Source organism: Numida meleagris, chromosome 4 (assembly GCF_002078875.1).
Source record: "Numida meleagris isolate 19003 breed g44 Domestic line chromosome 4, NumMel1.0, whole genome shotgun sequence".
NCBI lineage: Eukaryota > Metazoa > Chordata > Aves > Galliformes > Numididae > Numida > Numida meleagris.
Genome location: NC_034412.1, coordinates 72,715,745 through 72,740,030, shown reverse-complemented (window position 1 = coordinate 72,740,030; position 24,286 = coordinate 72,715,745). Strand labels below are relative to the sequence as shown.

The window sequence follows — 24,286 nt, the reverse complement described above, 5'->3', positions numbered from 1 at the left end:
TATACCATTCTCACACAGATCTTAATTCTACTTCAAACTTCACCCTTAGTGGAAATGAGCTTTTTAAAGATACAACTATATTTTTAAAATAGCAGGGGTAGCTGATTGTACCTCCAGTTTCTTGAATGAAATATAAGTTTTTTTTTTTTTTTTTTTTTTTTTTTTTTTTTTTTTTTACAGCCACACCTCAGTCTCATCATAGTAAGATAAAGAAGAATGATTTTTAAGAACAACAATGTTGCATTATTATTCAGAAATTCCAGTATATCATAGAATCACAGAATAATAGGATGGCCTGGATTGAAAAGGACCTCAAAGATCATCGAGTTTCAACCCCCCTGCTGAGTGCAGGGTTGCCAACCACTAGACCAGGCTGCCCAGAGCCACATCCAGCCTAGCCTTGAATGCCTCCACAGACAGGGCATCCACAACCTCCTTGGGCAACCTGTTCCAGTGCGTCACCACCCTCTGTGTGAAAAAATTCCTCCTAATATCTAACATAAATCTCCCCTATCTCAGTTTAAATCCATTCCCCCTTGTCCTATCACTATCCATCCTCGTAAGATAGAATCAATATAACTACACTGTGTATAGCACAAGCACTGAAGATGCTCCCTGCCCAGAAACTTAATCTCCTTCAAGTGATAATGAAAACAATATTTATGAACACATGAAAGATAAACATGAAACAGACATAAATTAAAACATTAGAACAAAGATGCGTAACAACAGCACACTGGATACTAAAGATTAGTGTTTGTAACTTCCCTTCTTGCTGCTTCTTGTAGCACATTGTTATAATTATTGCTCCCATGGCTGAAGCTGCCAACAGATTCACTCAGCAATACCTAAGAATACACATCTGAGCATCACATGGTTCACATTTCTTCTCTGCTGTGTAAGCAACATTTGTCAAATTATGTTTTACATAAATTTGAAGCAATTGCACTATAAAACAAAGATGTATCAATAGATACTATTATCAGAGATGCTCTGTCAGTTAGAATGAAGCAGCAGTAATTCACGGGAGGAACTAGAGACAACGTCAGTAACAACTGTTCTGTATACTAGCATATGTTTTATGATACTGTATGCTAAAAAAAAAAAAAAAAGTCTTATTTCCAAAAAAGGGCTACAGCATGTGGACCTATCCCTGCTCATTATCCTCAGAGTCTTTTTACAGTGGTTCTTCTGCTCATCCAGACTCCTTCAGTATGTTCCTAATATTTACCAAATGACCCTGTTTAACAGACGTAGAACATGCGTCTCTTCCTTTTTTGTATTTGTGCTCAACACATACAAAATGAGTTTCCCTTATTATTCCAAGAGCTTTTCATACCAACAAAGGGATTTCTCCTGAGTCACTCCAGATTCATGGACAGAATTTCCAAACTTCATTTACTTTTGACTTGTCTCATTAAGATGAATTATTACTGAGGTCTAGAGGGAGGTATTAAATAACTACTTTATGCAGGTATTATATCTGTTTCTCTTGAAGTTGTCTAGACTCTTTCTGAAAATGAGATTTACTTATTTTAAATCATCTCATCTTTTGGATTTTTACAATAATAACTCTTAAGTAACCTCAAAGTTTCCAACTTGACTTTTTTTATTCAAATATTCCCTGTTCATGCTGACACAGTAAAGTCAATACAGGTTGCCAATACAAATAAGAAGCATACTGACAAGAAAGAAATTGAAATAAAAATATGTTCTGATTCCATAAATACTCAGTAAAGGCAAAACCTCTTGCTTCAGGTTCACTGTTCAACAAGTACTGACATTAGGATGGTTTCACAAAACATTTAAGTATATATCAAATTAAACACAGAAACAAACCATGGAACACTACAGACCTCATTTTTTAATATAAATAAATCATGCAAATAATGAGTAAAATTAATAGCGCAGTCTGGTTTTAAAAAACTGAGATCAATGGGTAGAAATACAGGAAATCACTTCTAAAATAAAGATATGACACTTTTTAAATCATTATTCTTGTGTTTAAAGGATACTGGTTTACCTGCAATTGGGTTCTACAAAATAAACTGTAATCACTAAAATCACTCAACTCCTTACAGAAAAAAAAAAGTCTCTTTAAAAAGAACACAAGCTAACTAATGCACCTCATGTTTTTCAAACCAGACTTAACAAACCAGCATTCCGTCAATCCACCTCACAGTTCTTCCTGTGATTGCCACTCAGCCTTCATTTTCAGTGTCACCCATGACACACTCTGAAGACATATGATTTCTTAAAGTCAGATTTTAATGTAAGCCTGCATCATTTATGGTCTCACATTAGATATTCTTCCCAATCCATCTGCAGGATCCAGAACGGTTTCCAGAAAAAAAATGGTGTTAAAATAAGAATCAAAGGAGGCATTGTGATCTCTATAACATAAACCTAGGCTTGGAAATCCAGTCCCATCTTTGATATTAAAAATAAATGGGAGAAAGTTGCTGCTGTGGGGAAAAAATACTCATACAAAATATTCATACTCTTCAATCTCAAAATATTTTGGTTGCTACTCAAAACCACAGCAAAAATCTGCATGTTCCAAACTTCAGCTTAATATTTTTTCTTTTTTTCTTTTTAAATTAGCTGTCACAACGTAAGCCCTGCAAGAAAGTTATCTTCAGCAAAGAAATTGAAAAGGAAAGCTGAAACTTCTATCCTTTCACTTCTCCATTTATTTGATTCTAGTTCTGAGCTGGGGTGAGAAGAGAACCGAAATGAGCTAAGCAGGGTTCATAGATTCTGTTGTGATGGAAACAGCAGGTATGTTTCCTAGACTTGGACGTTCAGTAGCAACTATATCATAGATCTGCTTACCTAAAACGTAAAACTGCTTTTTCATAAGTATCCTATCCCTGTTCTTCTAAACTGCAGAGCTTTCAGCTTCTTAGTTATATTAACTGAATTGCTTTTTGAATTGCAATATTCTCTTCCTCTGAGTTTTTCAGGTAATGAAGTAAGGAGAAAGAACTCTTCCCTCACTCTTTCACCCTTCAGAAGCATCGGAAAGACTGTGTATAAGAAAAAAAAACAACACTTTTTCCTTTTGGACCATATGTTGATTTTAGCACTGCTAAACTCATTCACTCTACTTCAGAGTAAACTGAATGAAAAAAGTGCATGCCCATGATACTAATGCTGTGTAACTATATAAATGCAGAAATAAAGACATGCTTCTTAATCTTCCCAAGTTTATGTCACTCTGAATACATCCTGCTAATCTAACACCATAAAATGTATTTAAAAGATAAAATTTTCATAAGGAAAAGACTAACAAGAATTGAAATGACTGTTGCCTTAAAAACAAAAACCTGCTTTGCCTGATTTAAATTTTAATTTAACCAGTATCTGCCACACTTTTTTTGTCAATGTTTTAAACATCTAAGGCATTTATTGTTACAAAGCATTCCATTTTGGACCGTACAGCTTGGAGAGATGAGGTACAATTTTGGACCTCTTCTTAAGAAAATAAACCTGACTACTCTGGTATCACACTTTTATTCAGTACACTGGCAACACTCCTCTAACAGAATCTCACTTCAGTTGGCTTATTCTGACAGAAATGTGAACACCTTTGACAGACAGAAGTTTTACAGTGAGAAGGTCATGGGCTTAGTTGGGATCTGCACTTGTCTGATTAATAGAGAATGTTTTACCACAGTTGGCTCTCGTCACTGACCAATTTTTGTTTCCAAATACCTGTCATCACCGTCACTGATGCATTCAGGAAGAGCAAGACTACAGCCAAACAGCATGATGTGTTGATAGCAGCTGAGACGACTGAGATAACTGAAGAACTTCAGGAACTTTTCCATCTCAATACTTTTGACAATGGAAAAAACTGAAGTTGGAGTGGTGTAGTTATATGGCAGCATTTGGCACTGGCTGTTGGTGATATTTATGCAGGCACCTGTGAAATCAAAACAATATATTTAGAACAAAAAGTATCGGCATTTAATAGTTGGTTCAAAGTATATACTGAATTGACCAGTCAGCATATATAATATAAGCAGTGTCTGTTCCTCACAGATAAGGTGTCATTCCAAAGTGCTATCACAGCATTGTTCAAAAATAAGTACCTAAAACCAAAAAGAATTAAAAGAAACTTGGTATGTTACCTTGGAAAAGCAACTAAACTTATATGTTTCACAATCCTCTGACCCTCTACAAAACTGTACAAGAAATAAAACCATTTTCTTTCTGATACAGGTTGGATGAATTAAACCCACCATAAGAATAACTTGGATACAGCCAATTTTGGCTGAAACTAATAAGAATGGAAGTTGTACCAAAAAAAATGAAGGCCACCTGAGTTCTGAAGCTGCTCTGGTTTTGATGTTTCCACAAAGTTTCTCTCTTTTTTTTTTTTCTTCTTTTTTCCAATTTTGGCAGCTTTCCTGCCAAAATAATCAACTTGCTTACCTACATTTCCCAGCATGATGGTTTTCCCTTCATAGTCTTCCTTCTTTACTTTATCAGCACAGAATTATCTTGCTTTAATGGTTGCCACTTGCCTTGTCCTAAACTGTCATTGTACCACTCCTGACCTACGAGAGCAATTCTCTGTCCATGCCATCTCATACACAGCAACCTACCTCAGCAGTGTGTGATCAGCAGGTTAACTTAGTACATGAAGTTCTTAAAAGTGAGTTTCACAAACCATACATCAATTTCAGAATTTTAAACAAGAACAAACTGATAAAATCTGACATTTTTGAAAACTTCCTGAGTTGATGAAGGCACTTCCGTGAGGCTATCCAGTCAAGTCTTGGCATAATTTTTTTGTACTCAGAGCACATTAACTTTGTGCAATAAGCAGGGATCTCAGCTCACTCTCAAGACCAGACTGCCACTAATCATGTTGTAAAGGATCATGCCCATGCTAAATGGCTGTATCAATTCTAGTTTTCTGAAAGGTGACAACTCTTAAGAGCATTTGAGCTTTAGCATTTCTGATTATTTGAGCAAACTGGACAGAGGTAGCACTGAATGGGGTAGGAGCTTTCCATCATCAGAATTTTTGGAACTGGCTTTCTACATGCTTTGTTTGGGACACCTGCACCTGACCTCTGGTCTTGATAAGACTTGGGGATGTAAAGTACACAGGGTGCAACTCTAACCATTCAGTAAGTCTGCCTCTGAAGTGCTACAGGTATTTCTGAAAAATAACACCAGTGATAGAAACTCACTTCATAATCACAAACAGATTAGTTTTGAAAGATACCAGAGTTCTGCCATCTCTTTTATAACTACTCACTTTGTGACTTTTACACCGTACCTCGATCTTCTATGAAAACTCTTCTTCTTTTTTTTTTTTTTAAATACTTGGGACTTTAATACATTCTTTTCCATTTACTTGTATTGCAAAGATTCTTTTTTTAAGAACATTTTCATTACTTGGAAAAATGTGACGTGAAAACAAAAAAGTTCTGATTTAAATATAAAAATATTGAAGATTTTACAGACAAAAGTCTTTAAACCACTAACCTCATCACAGTCATTTCTTGCCTACATTGTTTTCCTGAGGCTAGGTTAGAGGAAAACCATGGTTAGGGGAAAATACACTGACGCAAAATTCTGAGTCTCCCCCTCTCACAAAATAATCACATTGAAGTTATTTAAATATATTAAATTATCCTAAATTGGAGGAACGAGTGGCACACAGGACTTTCCAAAAGTGAAATTTCAACAAAATGATTTGCAAAACTACCACCTATCTCCTGAGGCACAATGGAAAAATAGTCCCTGCTAAGATCATGCTCTGGGCTACTTTGGATCTTTTAAAATTTGCACACTCCTGACAGAGGAGATGTGAAATTCCATGAACCCACCTGATCTTTAAGGAGTGCTCCATGGCTGGATAACAGAGCACTAAAGATGAAATTTTATAGTAATTATACAAGAACTTTTTAAAATAAGATCGATGGAAGGAGGGACTAAGCCCAGGATGTGCCCTTGTAACAAAGAAATTCATGATTCATCATCATTTTCATGCATCTTGCTTTCCTGTACAGCATAATTGCTGTATTTATCCCATGCATGTCCACATCCTAGACCACTCTCCTGGAAAGTAGATGCATGGGTTAGTTATAGCCTCATCTTTTTAACACAGGTTCTCAGCCCAGCACCTCTATTTGTTACGTCTTTCATCCAGCCTTTAAAATACACTAGAAGTGTAACTGCACAAAGTACATATTCTCCACAGAAAGAATAGTTTCAGGGTAATAGCAATTGTTTCATCACAGTGTCATCATATACATCCCACATTCTAACTGCAGTAAGAACAGCAAATGCTACAGTCTCAAACAGCTTCTCTAGCAGATAAGGAAATACACTTTGCATTCTCACATGTTTAGTTTTGCATAGGACTAATTAGCTCAGGAGAAGCACCCCACTGGCTCACTTACACTGCACAGACCTACAGAGCACAAATGCACAGCCTGTTCCAAGCTAGCCCTCAGAACTCTAACCCAGTAACAGGCAAAGTCTTGAAGTTTTGCAGGGGACCTTACTGAATTTTCCAATCTCCCCTCAAGTGTCACGCAACTGCATTAGTTGATTATACTTTGAGTAACACACTATTTCAAAACAACGTTGTTTCACCCAAACTGCAACCAGAAGAGAACTTAGAGATTCTTTATTCTGATCATTTGCATAAACAAGTCCTTCCATTAATTCTTGTATCAAGCCCAATAGCTTGTGACAGGTAGAACCTATCTTTCAGACAGCCAAGCCTGCTCAGTGCCAGAATTGCTCAGTATGTTGGCAAACAATGATGTAGACACAGAGCAAGGAATATTTTATGTTAAAAGCCATTAAAAGTAGAAGAAAAGTCTTTTTAAATAAATGTAAAAGGAACAGCTTATTTAATGAAGAATAGTATTCAGATAAAAATGGTACAGTTAATGAAAAAATCAATTTTGGTACAAATAACAGTAATTTTTTTAAAATAAACAGAAATTCTGAATGATGAAAAAGTCTTGCATTGACAAAACCACAGAAATAAGAAAGGTATGCCGTACATTTCAAAATGCATAAATATTTAATCAAATTACTAAATTCTGCTCCACTTGTATGGACGAAGTGTATGTTATAAACTACACTTCTCTCCATTGCAAGAATGCTAATCATATACATGAATAAATCCAATTGATGGTATAACATGTTAATATTAAACATGTTCCCAGTCAAGCAGGTCATAGTCCAGAAAAGAAGAAAAACATCATACAGGTGTAGAAAAGCCTCAACTTATTCGCTTCCTTTCTCCAGTAAAGATTCATTAATTACAGTGAGTACAAGGCACATTAACTACTTCTGGCATTACCTACATGGGAGAAAAATGAGCAGTGAATAGGAACAACAACATGTGAAAAAGCTGCTGATCAGAGCAGCATGGCACCTAATTATATGGGTCATTTCTGACATTCATCTAAATGAGGAGTTTCCTGCTTGTCCATGGCTATTGCCAAACAGACTGAACTGGCAACAAAAGGACTTCCTTCCACTCCAACAACTGCAACACAAGTCTGTGGTTTCGTATTCAGTGCTGCTTAAATTAATGTAAACCACATATTTTTCCTTTCCTTTTCCCCTCTTTGGATTGTTCCCAGATTGTATTGCTTATGGACTATTCCTGCACAGCTACATGAGTGAACTGGACCAGAGAACTGAGCTGCTTGAAAAAACTACCTACACTCCTTCCCCAAAAGGCAACACTTACGGCAGTCTCAAAGAAACACAACTGGAAATGCAGCTCAAGCCTGAATGATAGCTTTAGTTTTAAAACACTCAGGCTTCTTCTAACATGGCATGATCTCTCACTCAATAGCGGTTCTCACTTCTTTTTGAGGCCATGGAACGAACCAGCTCTGAGCAAAAAAAAAGCCTTTCCTCTATGCTGCCCTTTTTTTTTTTCCTTCTTCTTTTCTTTTTTTTTGAGAAGCAGGGGAGAAAAATAATCAGCTCATTTAGGTTAGATCATTAATCTGAATAGCTTTGTGGCAGCAAAAACATCCTTTCTAAGACCTGGGAATGAGTTAGCTATCTGTGGGTAAGAACAGAGCCTGCTCACAGCAGCTGAAGGAATGCTTTTGCAGAATGTGCATCATTGCCCAGCGCCATAAAGTGTTCTGAAAGGGTTAGGTAAATTTTAATTGAAGATGAAAGTAGACAGCCTGCTTTTCAAATCCCAGATCTTTTTTGCTGATACTCCCCTTAGAAAATACTCTTTTTATTCAGAGCAACTATTACAGAACACCTTTAAGAGGCTTATGGAAAGTGAAACAGTGGCAGTAAGCTGCCAAGGCAGCGGCGATCACCGCCTGCTTTGCTACAGAACTTATCTTAGTACACTGTAAGCACTAAATTTCACAGTTGAAGGCCATAAATTCACTGCCTGTGAGAGAGAATTCATCTCTGCTGAAACCAGGAAACCAAGCAACATTCACCTGGCTCTTTCATAGCAAAATCTCTACCAACCATCTCTTGGCGGTTAGACTAGGTGATCTTCACAGTCTTTTCAACCCTTATGATTCTATGAAATCTCATCTTTAAGTGTCCTGAAATCCCTAAGAATCCCATTAAAAAGAGCAAAATCAACTGAACATCCATTCGAATTTAGAAACCTGTCTAGCTTGCCTATAGCAAGCTGTAGACTTCTTGATATGGGAATGTTCCCCATCAAATCAATTTTTTTTCCCCAAATTGTACGAATTGCCGTGTTCTTCTGACCTTCGTAGGGTCTTGCAATTCTGCTTGATTTCACAATCTCATATGTGAGGTATATTAAGATACATCCTTTTTTTCTTCTGCTCTGTTGCTATTGCATATCCAGATCGTCATGGACTTTTCCTGCAGATCAAAGGAGCACAGCACTCCACCAAGAGTCTGGTCTTTCCAGCAAAACTTGTTTCCAAAACTTATTACTGCCTTCAAAAATTTTAATACTTCTTTTAATTTACTGTGTGATCTTGGTACATTTTTCATTCCAATTAAAATGGAAGTCAGATTTCCTTAGCCTCCCTGTCTTGTACAGTCCACCTGGGACAGAACCTCTGATCTTGTATTTCAGATGTTTTTTCCATAACTCAGGAAAAGTGGCCCAGTCAGTGATTTTCTTCTGTCCCATTTCAATAGATGCCAGGAACGACAACCTCTCCTTTGGAATCAGCTCAGTAGGGAAATCTACACGTTGTTTTCTTAGTTCAAGTGTCATTAGTTAAAAACAACTATTTCACAATAAAAACACAGTCTCTGCAATTTTTTCATATTAACATTGAGTTGAAAACATAATTTCCACAACTCCCAGCAGCCTCCATTTCCTAACATGAGGGACAGCATAGCTGCCGAGTGTGTACATTGGGTTACTGCTCCAGTCTGAATACATTCTCAGATCCTTCTTCACATTTTTCCACAGTCTCAGAAAAGTTCTTCTTTTTCAGCACATATTGTACATAACAGAAAACACCAACTAACTTGTTCATATTACGTTACCAAAGAAAATAAAAAGGATACATGTGTTTTCCGGAGGAAGAACGGCAACATTTTCCCACAAGAAACAGCAGCATTGGCAAGATTAACCTTGCCTATTTTTCACAGCTTTCTCAGCATTATGTGAAGGTGTCCAGGTGTTTGCAATGGGGGGGCTGAAGGGCTCCTCCGTGAGGCAAGTCCAGAGCTGCCCTAAGCCAGATACTGCCAGCTCCAATGGCCCCACCACAGGGCATGGTTGGCCCCACCAAAATTGATGGCATATCTGAGAAAGCATGTTTGCGAAGGAACAAAATGCTGCAAAGGAGAGTTACTGGGGGGAAAAAAAAAAAAAAAAAAACATCCGTGAGATATAATCCTGCAAACACCAAGGTCAGAGAAGAATGAGGGAGAAGAGGTACTCCAAACATCAGAGCAGAAATTATGCAACCCATGGAAGAGAACTGTTAAGCAGAAATTTCTCTGCAGCTCATGAAGAGAGGCACAGTGGAGCACATTTCCACACCGCATAAGACTCCCCACATGACTGTGCCCAGAAGGAACTGTAGCCCATGGGGAACTGACACTGGAGGAGGCTTATCCCAAGAGACTGCAGTCCAAATAGGGCACCCATGTTGAAAATGTTCTAGAAGGACTGCAGTCTGTGGAACTGTTTCCATACTGGAGCAGGAGAGAAGCATAAGGAGGAAGGAGCACCTGAAAGGAGCTGTTATGAACTGACAGCAACACTCACTCACCATAACCCATTCCACTCACATCAAGGAGGAGAAGTCAAGAAAGAGGGAGTAAAGGTGAGCAGTTGCAAAGAAAGATACATTAGGATGAAGATTGTTTGTTTTTGTCTGTTTCTCACCATTCAACTCTTTTTTTAAATAGCAAAAAATTCAATTTATCTTTCCCATGTTGAGTTTGTTCTGTCTGGCACAACAGATGGTAAGTGGTCACCTAGTCTTTAGCTCAACCCACAAGATATTCCACTTATGTTTTCCCCCCATCCTGTCAAGGAGGAGGGAGTGAGACAGCAGCTGAATGGACACCTGACAGCCATCTGAGGTCAACCCAAAACAATAATGCCCACTTTGTTTAAACATAAGAATAAAAGGGCTTGTGCTGTGACAACCACTATGTTGAATAGGATTCATATTTAAAACTAATTACTCAGAAATTACCTAAAGATAGTAAAAAAGTGCTCTATACGTTAGTTGTGAAGATTTTGTATCACTGATATTGATATTTGATATCTGACAGACAATTAAATCTTCCATATATGTGCTGAAATGTACCAAAGCTTTAAAATGCATAAAATAAGAGCACAGAAAAAAAACACAGACCAAGACAGGTCACCATAATTATATTTAGAAAGTATGTATACCAGTCCAGGGCTCTGATAGTTCAGGACATCTTTACAACTAGTAGGCGCATATGATCTTTTGCTCAAAATGAGATAACTCCTTTTTAAACTGCTGAAAGAAGACTATTGCCTACTTGTATATAAGTTTGAGTTGTTAAATAATTGTTTTGACAATTATTTTGTTTTTATGTACTCCATTAAAATGCCAAAATGCCACAACCACAATTGATAAGACACACTTACAACAACTTTTGTGCTAAACCAGCCAAGAGTTACCTTAGCCTGTATTACAGCTGAGTCACCTCTTCAGGGAGCCAGCAAATAGCACCATGTGAAGCATACAGCACTGCTTGGCTCTGAGCAAAAGGAGTGGGATCTCTTTCTCAGCAGCATTAATCCTTAAATGAAGCCCAGGTGACTCAATAGATTACACATGGGGTAGAAGGGTGATAAGATTTTGAACAACAAACCTCTTCAGCAGATCTAAAATAGAAATAAAACTCCAAGGCTAGCTGAAAATAATTGCTGTGCTTTTAACCTAGCTCAGCTAATGAATTATACAGTTCAAAAGGAATGAGTGATTCTCAGCCCCATAGTTACCAAAGGACACTGACCACCAGCAGCAGACAGAAAAACAGTTCATTATCTCCCAGGTCACAGGGAGAAAGTTAGTCATAAGGGACATATAACTCTTATTTTAGATCAGAGTTTAAATGTTACTGTAATTTCTTTTTTTAAAGGTAATCTGTGGATTGCTGTACAGATGAAGTTATGAAACACCACATCCAGTCTGCATCAAACACTTTTTGCTAAGAGCTTGGTACAGTTATAAACTCTAACTCATTTATTCTACTGACCAAGAGATATTGCAGAAAGTTGGACTTCTCAATAAGTCATTTCATTTTTGGAGCTCCACTTCTTTCACTCGGACACTTCTAGACATTTCCGTTCTTGGCTGAGGAACAGACTTGCTTCTTTAATCCCTTAGGCAGGAACAGCTGAGAGCAGGTAAATTCATTAGTCAAAGGTGAGCCTGAGTGCCTACCCCCATGAGGTGTGACCTGGCCTGTATTCCAGATCTGGTATTTTGATTAGCTATTTCCTAATGGCCATTTTATTGAGATTCTTTAGTTTAATTGGAGACATATTTCAAAGAACCTACTATTAAATAAACGAAAGGCACAACATGAAATTAATTTTAGGATTAGGTCAATCATTAGCGACTACTGGACTGCATTTTGCTATTGTTTTGTATTGTTGTATTGTTTTGTATAATGTATTTATTACATTACTATTATTGATGAGCTTTGTTGAAAAATAAAGGGGTGAGGGTGTAAAATAAATGCTAGCTTCCACAGGACCCATGGCACCAGGCATTCAGATGATTCTTTTTTAACATGTGTTTTCAATAAATGAACGTGAATGTTAGCTTGATGGACAACAATTAATTATGTATCAGTACTGTTACATTCAAAACAAAACAATGCTTTGTAAAAGACTTACAATGGTTGAGATATTCAACAGGCTATTCAAGCAGGCTGTGAATAGGTCAGCACAGTAGTAGAGTGTACTTGAGCTGTCCCATTTGTCTCTGGTTAATTAACTCTCAAGAGTAGTCAAATTGTTCTTCTGGTCTCTTTGGTAGGAGATTTGGATCCTTTTTCCAACTATACCTCACAGTGATATCTTAGTGCTTACCTCACTTTCAGACAAAACTAATGAAGCAAACCCTACTTCAGCCTTCCTATGAGATTTGTCTAGAAACTAGGGGCAAAATGCAGCACCTCACTTCCTAAGCAAAACACTGCAAGTATGTGAAATCTACGCTTAGCAAACTGCCATTTCCTGTTTGGTGGTTTGCAAGATCCTGGTGTACTGAGGATCTGGCTTAGGAAGGACTGATTTAACTGACTAACAACAGACTTATCAGTCTAATATATTTCAATTTCTTTTCCCTGTGGAAGATTTCCACAGCTACTGTCTGTAAAAGTCAATTTGCTTTAAAGAGAAATACTGCAGCCTAGATCTTCTGGATATCATTGCACATTTGTTATAGTATATTTTGCTGAGTATGATGTAGGACATCCTGGGCCCTTTCTTTGTTCTGAGGGGTTGCTTCTGACTCTCCTGTCTGAATCACTGCACTTTCTTTTGGGTATCACATTTTAAAAATATTTCTACAATTAGAGTTCATAGACAAGCTTAGCTATCAACATCAGTGGAATCATACCTTAGAGTTCCAATTATTCTATTTGATTGTTATGTGAACAAAGAAGAATGTTGATAAACTTTCACAGCCTGAGGAGTTAGTGGTCAAAAAAAACACCAGGTTTTTTGTTGTTATTTTTTTCTATGAGTGTGTGTGAAAGGAGCAGATCAATATACAGGTGTCTAAGAGCCTAACATAATTTTCATGAAGTTTCCCTATTACTGTACGTATATAAGTTTAGTTGCATTTAAGGCTTATAAACATGATGTTTGCAAGTTGCTTGTGCAAACTCGGATTTTTAAATACTTGTATTTAATCTCCTCTTCCCAGAATTAAAAGTCTGTTTCTTTTATATAATTGCACTAATAAATTACATATAGCTTCCCTCAATGCTGTCTCTGCGAGTTCTTTGTTTACTTCTGTATGTTAATTACACAGAAAGCAATGCCAAGCTTTCCCATAAAAATTTGGACAAATTATCTCAAATGTACCTAAACAAGATGCTATGTTAATTTTTCTTTTTTTTTTAGTCACATGTGTTGTTTGTATTTTACCCACAATGTAAAAATGATTGTTTGTAAACCCTGTAATTACAGAAGTACTGGTGTAAAGAATCCTCAGATGTTTCTAGCCAACCTGCTACTCTGAGATTATTACCAGCACACTGTCAGCCATGGCTTTGTCTGGCTGAGTTTTGGAAATTTCTAAGGATGAAGATCTCACAGCTTGCAAGTGTAATGGGTTCCACTGCTGCACTACTCATCTGGTGAAAGAAGTTTTTCCTAATTTCTAGTCTAAACTTCTATTATTTTATTTCACTGGAGAATGTAATTCGGATTTTTTACTAATCAGTTGCAATAAAGAGGAAACAAACACTTTGCATACACATTAATAGCTGAATAAATCTTGAAGAGTATTGGTGAATTTATCACTTTTTCGAATTCCCATCCTCATTATGATTTCAGATCATGTTACTCATTATGTTGTTCTTGGATTTCACATGATTATGAAAAGTGGCAGTGACTGTAAAATGCTTTCTTTTGTAACAGTGCTTTGACATTCCTTTTGGACAATAGCCTAGATCTTACTATTTTATACTAATGACAGCTCTATCTCTAAAGCTGGCTGCACTCTCTCTATTGTAAGCCAAAACAGACCATGCAGAAGCATAAAGGAGATCAACTTTAATAAAAAATAAAATCACACACAGCTAAAGGATGTAAGGTGTGCTTTTTGAAACTGTGATCAGTAAGTACAGTATAGAACAAAATATTTATCAACAACATCTTTTTGTTGAAATAACCACATAACTGACTTTTCAGAGAAGCTGATAGAACTGAATAGGAAGTCACTGACTGTAATTCTCAGCCAATTATCTTAGGACATGCCTTGTTTTCACTGATACCATCCTTGGAAGTTTCATAACAGGCTCGCACATGACTTGTTGCTTGACCTCTTGCTCAGTTTGTCATTTAACTTTGACAAAAAACTGTTTAAACTACAAGAAACAATTCCTTTAAAAAAATCATAATGGATGCATAAAAGCAAAAGGCATAAAGCTGAAAAGATTTCTGTTCTTTACATTTAAACATTTTTAAGGTACATATGTATTAACTCTAGAATCACATGCATGTCTTTTAAAAACTGGAACAATGGTGACTTTGTAGTTATTTCTAATGAGGGAGTCTCCCATTCTAAAGTCAAGTGTGTGGCTGAAAGGTTGAAGAGTAAAGATTGGTAAGTGAGTGAAAATAGAATTGCAGGCAGAGCGTGATAGTTATTTACAGTACTCATCACAATGTTAATTCCAATAGATAATATTAATCTGTTAGATACCTTATACAGAGCACTGTTTGACCCAAGTGTATTTGGACAGATGATCATCTACAAGCAAAATATTTGCAATAAGGAGCCATGAATTTATTGAATGGAATTAAAGGCTCAAGCTTATTTGGAGGTAAACGTATTGAAGAGTTAGCAACCTCATTAAAATATTCACATAATTATTTAATATTTTTGGCAAGCTTCCAGTTGCCTGAGAGTGGCAATGCACCAGGTTTTTAAAGTTTGTTAGCTTTTTCTTCCTCATAAGCATAAGTTTTAATGAAAAATCTATATATATTCTACATAGAGAATAATCACATGTAAGAACATTTTTGATTACACTACCAGCTAATTTATACCAGAAACGTAATGGTTTCCTTGCCAAGATATGCCCATACATCTGTAGGAAATGCTTGCGCGAGTGGCCAAAGTTCTGGCTTAGGACTTTGGAGACCACAGTTTATGATCTTCTTTGCCAGTTTGAAAGACCAAAACTATTTTTGCTCCAAGAGAAAATCATGTTTTAACAACATTTTGAATTTTTATTGAAAACAAGATAAATATCTCTAAATATCTACCATGGGTCTATCACTGTTATTATGCTTAATATAATTGAGTCTGCTCAAACTCGTTTGAGTAATTAAACATAAATTATGATAAAAGAAAATGTAATTTATTAGGTCGCTGTTTCAGATACTAGGGATTGGGGAGATGCAAACATATGGTCTGACTTGGAAAGCTGTTACTGGGTACCTTAGCCTGGAATGAGCAGCACAAGGCAAGGAGAGAGAAGCGGGGAATTTCTTGTTTTGTGCCATCTATGACACATCCCTTCCAGCTATCCCCAAACTGGTTCTCATATTGCTCTTTTCTGTCAAACAGAAAGCTGTGCCAGCTTTGTTCTCTATAGATTATAGTATTGGCAGAATACCAAATGCAAAGAAAGGAGTGGTGGTGAGAGAAAAATATTTACTGTACGAATTAGATATTGTTATCTCACAATAAAGGATGACCTCTAGGCAGAGCAGGGTGCAGCAAATAAATTGCTCCATTTCAAATGTGCGTGAAACATGAAAGAGTTTTCTCTCTACTATCATTACTACTCTACATCATAAGCAAATCTTGAGTTTTTTTAGGGAGAGATGCAAACAAGCAAACATAAAATATATGCTTTTTCAACTGATGCTCACAAAGTCCTATGATACAGTGTTTCACATTTGCAAAGGCACTTTCACACTTTACTCCTACAAGCAACCATTTAGGGCTTGTTTTTGAGCATCCTCTTGCACACTTGCTCAAGTACAGAGGGGAGCTGAACTGGAATCCATGTTTACCTGGGACTCAGCCTCTTCCTAGCACTCTATTCAGAATATTTAGAATAAATTAGAGCCAGAAAAACACTTCCCATATTTCCTTACACCTTATTCAGTGCTGTGCCAAGGGCAGGCTTGCATGCTGCTTGCCACAGTGCTGGGCCAACTGGGTGCCAGGCCCTGCACAGAAAGGGATGGTAGAAGATCAAGCTCAGAGTACTTTGCCATGTTACTTTTCCTATTAGTATCTGAACATGGTCAATTTTCCATGTGTGCTTGAGTATGAAAAGACTGCACAGCTACGTGTCTGCTAGAAGTATGAGAAAATTGGCATAGAAAAAAAAAGGATATTAAACAGGTATATATGCATAAATATCAGTAAGTGGAAGAAACAAAAGTAGCTACTAATACATCTTGTCTCAGTGCATATTCCGTTAGCTTTACAGGATGTTTTTCTAGGAAGAATGTCCTCTCTCCTTTCTCTCTCCCCATATCAGCGTTATTATAAACCAGGGAGTCTGCTCCATTTGAAATGAAAACATCACTCTCAATCCGATACATGAGTTGTCTTCTGGTCAGTCTCCCACTTTACCGTATAAATGCAGCCAACTCTTGTTTCAAAGAGAAGTACTGATGAAAGTGTATTGATACTTATCTTGGGAAAACATCCTTTATTCTTTAAGATAATGACTATTTAGTGTATGGCCCTTTTGCCGTTGCACATTGATTGGCTGATGAACAGAATACTACTGCGTATACCTCAAATGCCACTGCTGAACCTACTGGTTCACCTGGAACTCTCTTACTGATGTTTTTGCAATCTGGAAACTCTCCATCCTAGTGACTTAAGATCATGGACCATGCCTTCCAAACAACACATTTAAATCTGAACTCATACAAACTCTAATCCCTCAAGAGGAAAAATGCATTCCTACTGTATTCTTTCTTGGAAAGTAAGGGAGGTAATAGAGGATACATTTGATGCAGAAACTAGCCTTTGCAAGGAACTACCAAGAAAAATCGTAATAATATAGGGCAAATAAGTAACAACCACCTAGGAGTGTAACAACTTCTGGCAACGTAAAGTCTTGAGACTTCACAAGTCAGAAGTTGAAACTGGACTATTGGGTTTAAAACCTGAACTAGACTGAAAAATGGAAAACTGAAGCCTTGGGTGAATATCACATAGTCACAGTGTTTATCATTTCTCCTAATGTATTTTACTGAAGCTGTGATTCAACATTATAGCAAATCCAGTACTAAGGATATTAAGATCAGACCAAAAAAGATATAGCCATATTACTGCCATTTCAAATGTCCTCAGATAATTTTGTCTGGCTAGTTTTGCACTGGCAGCCTCTGTCTTGTATCACATATAATTTGTCTTTCAACATCCTGCAGAAAAACAGCATAAAGTCCAAATTATGCTCTCTTACTAAATCATCAGTAACGCACTCATCTGACCACATCTGAACCAGATTAAACCTGTCCTGACGGATGATCTGCTAGTGTGTGTTGATGACAGTGAAATATCAGCCTCACACTTCATTTGCAGATTAATTTCCTTACGAGATATGCCTAAAAAGCTCAAATATCCATTTTATATTGGTCCAAAAGAAATTACATAAATTACTGGAAGAAAATTCAACAGGACTCACTACAGGTCACTGGAATCTGATACCATACAATGTTGAGGTGTTTCCATATGCAAGTCCTAGCTTATTCTTCTTTTGGCATGTGCTAATGGTAACAACTGAATCAATAAGAGAGATTATGTTTCATCTACTACCACCATTCCCACATAGTCATTAAATGTTTTACTTGTCCTAAAAAACCCTTCATACTCCAAAAGACTACACCAGCCTCACTATGCCAAAAATTCGTATCTCTTTCCTGGTTTTCCCCATCTCCCTCAACGAGAGAATATACAAGAACACTTTCGGTCATCAAATCATGCTGGAGTTCTCTCCAGGAAGAAAAGCTTAGTGGAAGAGATCAAAGAAACAAAGAAGGGTAAGGAGATAATTTGCAAAGGCTGGTACAAGGGCGAGATAGCGGGAGAAGTGCTATGATTTCTAGTCCTCGATGCCTTGTACAGCTATGGTAACACAAAGTTATTCTGAAACTAAATTATCTTGGATCCCCCAAATATATATATAGTATGTAGAATATTTATACATGTTTATATATATACATATATGTGTGTGTGTGTGTGTGTGTGTGTGTGTGTGTGTGTGTAAATACTCCATATATACCCACACACAGAATTAAGGCAACTTCCACAGAAATACAAATAAATAAAACATCTGAAAGTGGAATTAAAGACTGAGAAGTTATTGATTAGCAGTGTATTTCTTCAACTGTATCTAGTACAAGGAGAAAAAAGGTAAATAGAAATATTTCAGTTTGGGTTTTTATTGCTGTTGTTTAAAGAAGCCTTTGGCATTTAGAATGTCTTTGAGATTTTTTTGTTCCTTCTGTTTTATATGGAAGAAACCACTTTAGAATCCCAAATCACCATGCCTACAACAATACCAAAACTCAAATATTTGAAAGTTCAGAAATCCAGATTTGTTCATCCTGAGCTACTGTAGCACTGTCCCTGCATCAACAGGTAAAGATATCAACTTACTTACTATCTCATAGACACATGTACATACTACATCCATTTCTAAAAATTCATTCACAATAGTTCAACATGACAAGGCAGGAAAAAAAAGGTTTCATCTACATTTTATGCAATTTCAGGTATGTCAAATTTTATGAATACAAACATCAGTACAGAATTTTATACAGAATGTCAGTACTATAACTACCTAGTTACTAAGGTTGCAATGCAGACACCATCTTCCAGAAAAACAGTTAGACCCTTCAACACAGGCCAAAAAAGTTACAGTCAGGAAAAACAGGCAGTACGTTGCCCTACAGTTCTGCTCAAAATCAACCATTGGGCCACTAACATCAAGGCATCTTTTACAATCATAATCATTGAAAACACTGGGAGTTGGAAACACCTGTAGGACAGCACACTTTGATTCTAAGCTGTTTCTCAGCACAATGATAATTAGCCAAGTTACTGAATAAAGTAAATAAATGAATCACCAAGAGGATATAAGTATGCATTTACATAATTTGTTCAGATTTTTGGATGTGAGAAGAATAAACAAGATATGAATAGGTTTAAGAAAATCTTCTAGCATACATAATGTATAGAAAGCCTAGACCATTCAGACAGCCTGTAGAATTACTACTACACTGCAGGAGACAGAATGTAAATGACAAATTATTGATTCACAATAAATGAACACCCTCAAAAGGAAAGTTTTCCGTGTGCTAGGTTAAAATACATACACATACATATACATATATATAAAGATTTTCCTCTTTTACTTCACTCTGAAAAGAACAAGAAAGGACATAACAGAGCTCTTTCACAATTTTCATCTGGTTGTTTGGTTATGATGGGGAGGCAGGGAAGAAAAGGAACAAAATCCTGAAGGCAGAATGTTTCTGAAGAAAACAGCAGAGCAAAAAAACCTCTGTGATGCAAACAATCTGATCACTCACACCTGAATAATACATTCGTTAGGTAGACAACAAATACCAGATCTTACAATTTAACTAAGTATGGAATCCAATAGAGGAATGACACACAGACATTCTCCTCCTCAAAACATCATATAATTCAGTGGCTTTTTGGAAAAGATCATTACTGACAGACACCCTCTCTTCATTTTCATTTCATAGAAATTTCAAATATACATTTTATACAGTGTCCTACTTTTAGGTCACCGACTATCTCTTTTAATCTATTTCAGATATCTCTGTGACCTGAAATAAGTTTTGCTTCATGTTCAGATGAGATGAACACCTAAGGTATGATATGCAGTGAAAGAAAAACAAATGCATTTTAATATGACATCCTATATAAAGTTCAATGTGTTAACAAAAGAATATAAAGAAACCTTTCAGTACTGACATGATTAATCAATAAAATTACCAAGGCAGAAATGAAATGCACTTTTTTTTTTTTTTAATAATCAAACCAATGAAAACTGATCACAGTTAAGTCTTATTGTTCTTTCTTGACATTTTGATCACAGTCCTCAGAAATGTCACTGGAAGTTTATTGCTGAACTGAGAAATAACTTCAAATTAAATAAGAATTTATCCATTAACGTAGAAACTATTGCCACTGTCCTTGCATCCCCAGTTCAAGAAGGTACTTACCACATATACAATTTCAACAGAATCTAGAAAATTCATTCTACAAACTGAATACAGTCTGCAATAATTCATTTTCAGACTTGGTAAGCATGAATGATTTTCACCAGTTGAAGAACATACTGTAAATAGTCATATCTGAATGAACGTAGTGCATCTTCCTCTTCTTATCGAATGTTCTGATAACACACTGATTGTTTGCAACATGGAAACATGACAAAATAAATTATCAAAAAGTGACTAGTTCCTCAGAACTCATGGGAACTCACTGAGAAGCAGCCAGCAATATATTCTTTACTTCTGAGTCAAAATTATGAAGCCAAATAAAACATAAACTTACTTTCTTTCTGCTCCTTTTTCTGTGACACAGATGGATGAGTAGGACTTAATACAGGCAGAGTGGTCATCCTCTCTACGATGTTAAAGGATGAATCTGTAGAGGCAAAAAGCTGGGTGCTGAATTTGGGGCCCTCTGCTAAAGCAGCATCATTTGTAAGATCAGGATTGAGCACTGATGCTGGAGATGTAGGTACAAATGCATTTTCCTGTAAAGTCTCTCTAAACATATTTGAGTTCGTGTTCATTTGGCCAACTTGGGATAAAGGTGTGGTGGTCCCGGAGGGGGTCCATGTGCTGATATCCACTGTGGAATCAGTTTTGGAACTGTTTTCAACCATGTTTGGCAAAAGAATGCTAGAAGTTTCAGTGTCACTATTAACTGTGAGGACCTCACTCCCATTTGAATAAAAGCATGTTTTTTCTAATACCCCTGGAAGAAAGGAAAAAATACAAATATTACCATCATCCAGAAGGACAAGTGTCACCAATTTGTTTTGAGAGATTAAAAGCACGGCAAATTTAGTGGCACAGAATTTTAAAAAAAAAAGTTCAAAGTTAAAGAGAACTAAATTTAAGAATTTAATGTAGCAACAAAACAAGAGTAGAGCATTCAAAACAAAAAGTAATGACTACAGTAGGATACTAATAAGTCATTGACCAACACCAACAATGAACTAAAATGTTCTAATCCTACTTATAGTGGGTGACTGAATTCTTCTGTATCTGTAACTGTAGAATGTAAGCTGGAGGGGCTCTAACAAGCATTTGCTCTATCTTCATGGGAATACTTTATTGTGTTTAAATTACATCATCACTTGTTTTCATACTGTCAGCATGTCAGAAAACTATTAATTAGATCCATTTTTAATTTTTTTATGTTAAATTACACTAATATTTACAATGGAAGGAGTTATTGTTTTCTCTGTACAGGATTATGTGATTTATAAATATAGATCCATGAGTTCTTTGTCATTCTTCTCTGATACTGGATTTTAAATATACAGTTGTGTACAGAATTTTAGTCAAGTGCTGTATGTTTTTGTTGTTCATTTCTTATATTATATACACAGACAGCTTAGTTGTATGTGTTTAACAATTGCAACTAACTTTGGTTCACAAATCAAAACAGCTGTGTAACTCTAATGAGATGCATTCCATAAGCATGAAGGAATCCAAAAGAAATAGTAAGAGAATCTAATCCACACATTTTGCAGTCACTTTTGTGACTATTACTGAAATAAGTAATTAATAGAGTATTAATAAATAAATAAGATGGAATCTCAAATATATATATATTAATTATATCTAATAAAAGCTACAAATACTAATTCATTTTTTAACAAAATATATTAGAGTCATATTCAACTTTAAAAGTGAAACACCACTCTATTGCAATGTAAGTAATTTTTATAAATAGCAAAAGCAATTTCTGCAACCGGTTAGTCATGTAAAACAGCTTAATAGTAATAAATATTACATTCCACTCTTGAAGTGTATATCTTTCTGATACGCTTTCATGTTGATTTGATCCTTCACTAACTCATTGGTGAAATTGACTTCTGATTCCAAAAAAACACCCACTGACATCTCTCCTGAAGTTTATTTTCAGTTTGGTTATTGTGTTTACAAAATGCCCAGTCTCATGACCACGTTTAGCCAAGTCTTCTGCTCTGCCAACTCCAGACGCTGCATGAAGCCTGCAACCACTTGAGTATTCTGAGCCCCTTCTTCCTGCTGTTACAAAATCTCTTTCCTTTTTTTTTTTTTTCAGCCACTTTGCAGCCAGATTAAATCAGTTTACTTGGTGGAAATTCAAAGGCTGGGCAGGAGGAAATCTTTATTAATCACAGCTACAAATAACTAACTGTCAGAAAACTCAAATTTCAGTTACAGTCTGAAGGGACTTTGGGTTGGGAAGTTCAATATATAAGAATATGAAACCAAAAGAGTTTAGATGAAGAACCTCAGCATTTCCTTTTCCACCGAGTAATATTCAGCTGCAGCAAATGGAACTAGAAAGAAAGACTTGTAACATTCCTGAAATGTAAGGGGGTTCAGTGAAACAGCTACCCGCTGGGATTTACCAAATACTCGTTTATCCATACTGAGTTGTTTTGGTTCAGTGGTCACTGACTGTGAATAAAACTGTGCGTGTATCTTTAACCAGCAGAACCCAAGGGACCTTTATATCTAAGCATGTGTAAGTTTCTGCTTTTCTACCAGCAAACGTGCATGATTTGTAGTGATTTGGAGGAATTTACTGTGCGTTTTATAGAAGCAACAAAAAAATTCTCACCCACAAATTATTTCAGCAGCAATTTCTCTTTCCTTGAGTACTCTGGTCAGACCAAGTGGAAAGAATGAATGTGCTCTAGGTCCAGTAGTAATATGATTTTGCTAAAATCTTAGGAATTATGACTGAGCATGTACAGAGATCATGCTCATTCATATGTAGTTTTTATGTGGAGCCTGTATTTCCAAATAAAGATTTGAATCCCCATGAGTGGGAAGCTTACTTTGCTTCAAGTTTCAAACGTCAGCCATTTTTTTTGCTGTAGTTTTCAAAAAGTTAAAATGAGAAAATGAGTTTTTCTTCCTACTTCGAATAAATGCCTTTTTTTTTTTTTTTTTTTTTTTCATTACTCAATAGCTGAGGGGATTTTTTTTCACATTCTTCGTCCTCCTCCCTAGGCTCTTCTCTTCTCCTCCACTCAACACAGAAATAGAAGTCTGGAAAATATCAGTCCCAAAGAGCTATGAACAATTATTTAAAATTAAAGTAAAATGATTCGCTATTTATATATCACTCAGCAGAATAGTAGGAAACGCAAGTCAGGTATAAGTTTGAAAGAAGTTTAAAAAATGTTTGGGTTTAATATGATGGACCAATAAATAATGTTAAGAAAAATATGGCATTTCATTCACTGGATTCTATCCTCTCCCCATTCACCCTATTTAATTATCCTTCTGGAGCCAGAATAATAGCTATCACTACCCATAATGTCATTTTCTTCTTCTGAGATCCCTAGATGCCTGTTTGCTTCTTCAGCCGATCTTTCCAATGATAACATTTTTGTTCTCTTTTCAGTTACTTAGTGATAACAGCTCCTCTTCTTTTCTTGACAGGTGGACCACGTAATGAACTGTCTTCAGTTCATAATAAGATAATAATAATAATGAGATAATAAGATATAATCTATTATTATTATATTATTTATTATTATTATAAGATAATAAATTATATCTTATTATCTCATTATTATCTTATTATTATCTAATGAACAGATCTTCCCAATTGTATCTCAGCTGAGAATAAATATTATTGAATTTCTTTTAAGAGTTTTTTGCCCACCGAATAACAGCTCTTACAGAGAGCAAGAGAAGGTTGGGAGAATAGGAAGCTGATATTACTAGAGAGGGTTATGGCCTCTGGGTGTATATAATTTTCACACTTCTGTATTTTCATATATTTGAATTTAAATTTTATTTTAAGTTTGAAATTTTCCAAACAACAATCTT

The 24,286-nt window shown here is 36.1% G+C and overlaps 1 protein-coding gene across 6 annotated transcripts in view; it reads right to left on the bottom strand.

Annotated features, from left to right (window-relative positions):
• CORIN (corin, serine peptidase) overlaps positions 1-24,286 on the bottom strand; it is a 129,467-nt gene that overhangs the window by 85,322 nt on the left and 19,859 nt on the right. For 4 of the 6 annotated variants that reach the window (XM_021393848.1, XM_021393846.1, XM_021393844.1 and 1 more), the window contains exons 3-4: positions 20,769-21,197; positions 3,718-3,928 (exon numbers count right to left, since the gene is read on the bottom strand). In XM_021393848.1, the coding sequence (XP_021249523.1) occupies positions 3,718-3,928; positions 20,769-21,197 (640 nt within the window). Of the gene's footprint in view, positions 1-3,717; positions 3,929-11,134; positions 11,223-20,768; positions 21,198-24,286 lie in introns of those variants that run through there. The other 2 variants (XM_021393847.1, XM_021393850.1) reach the window with 2 other exon arrangements.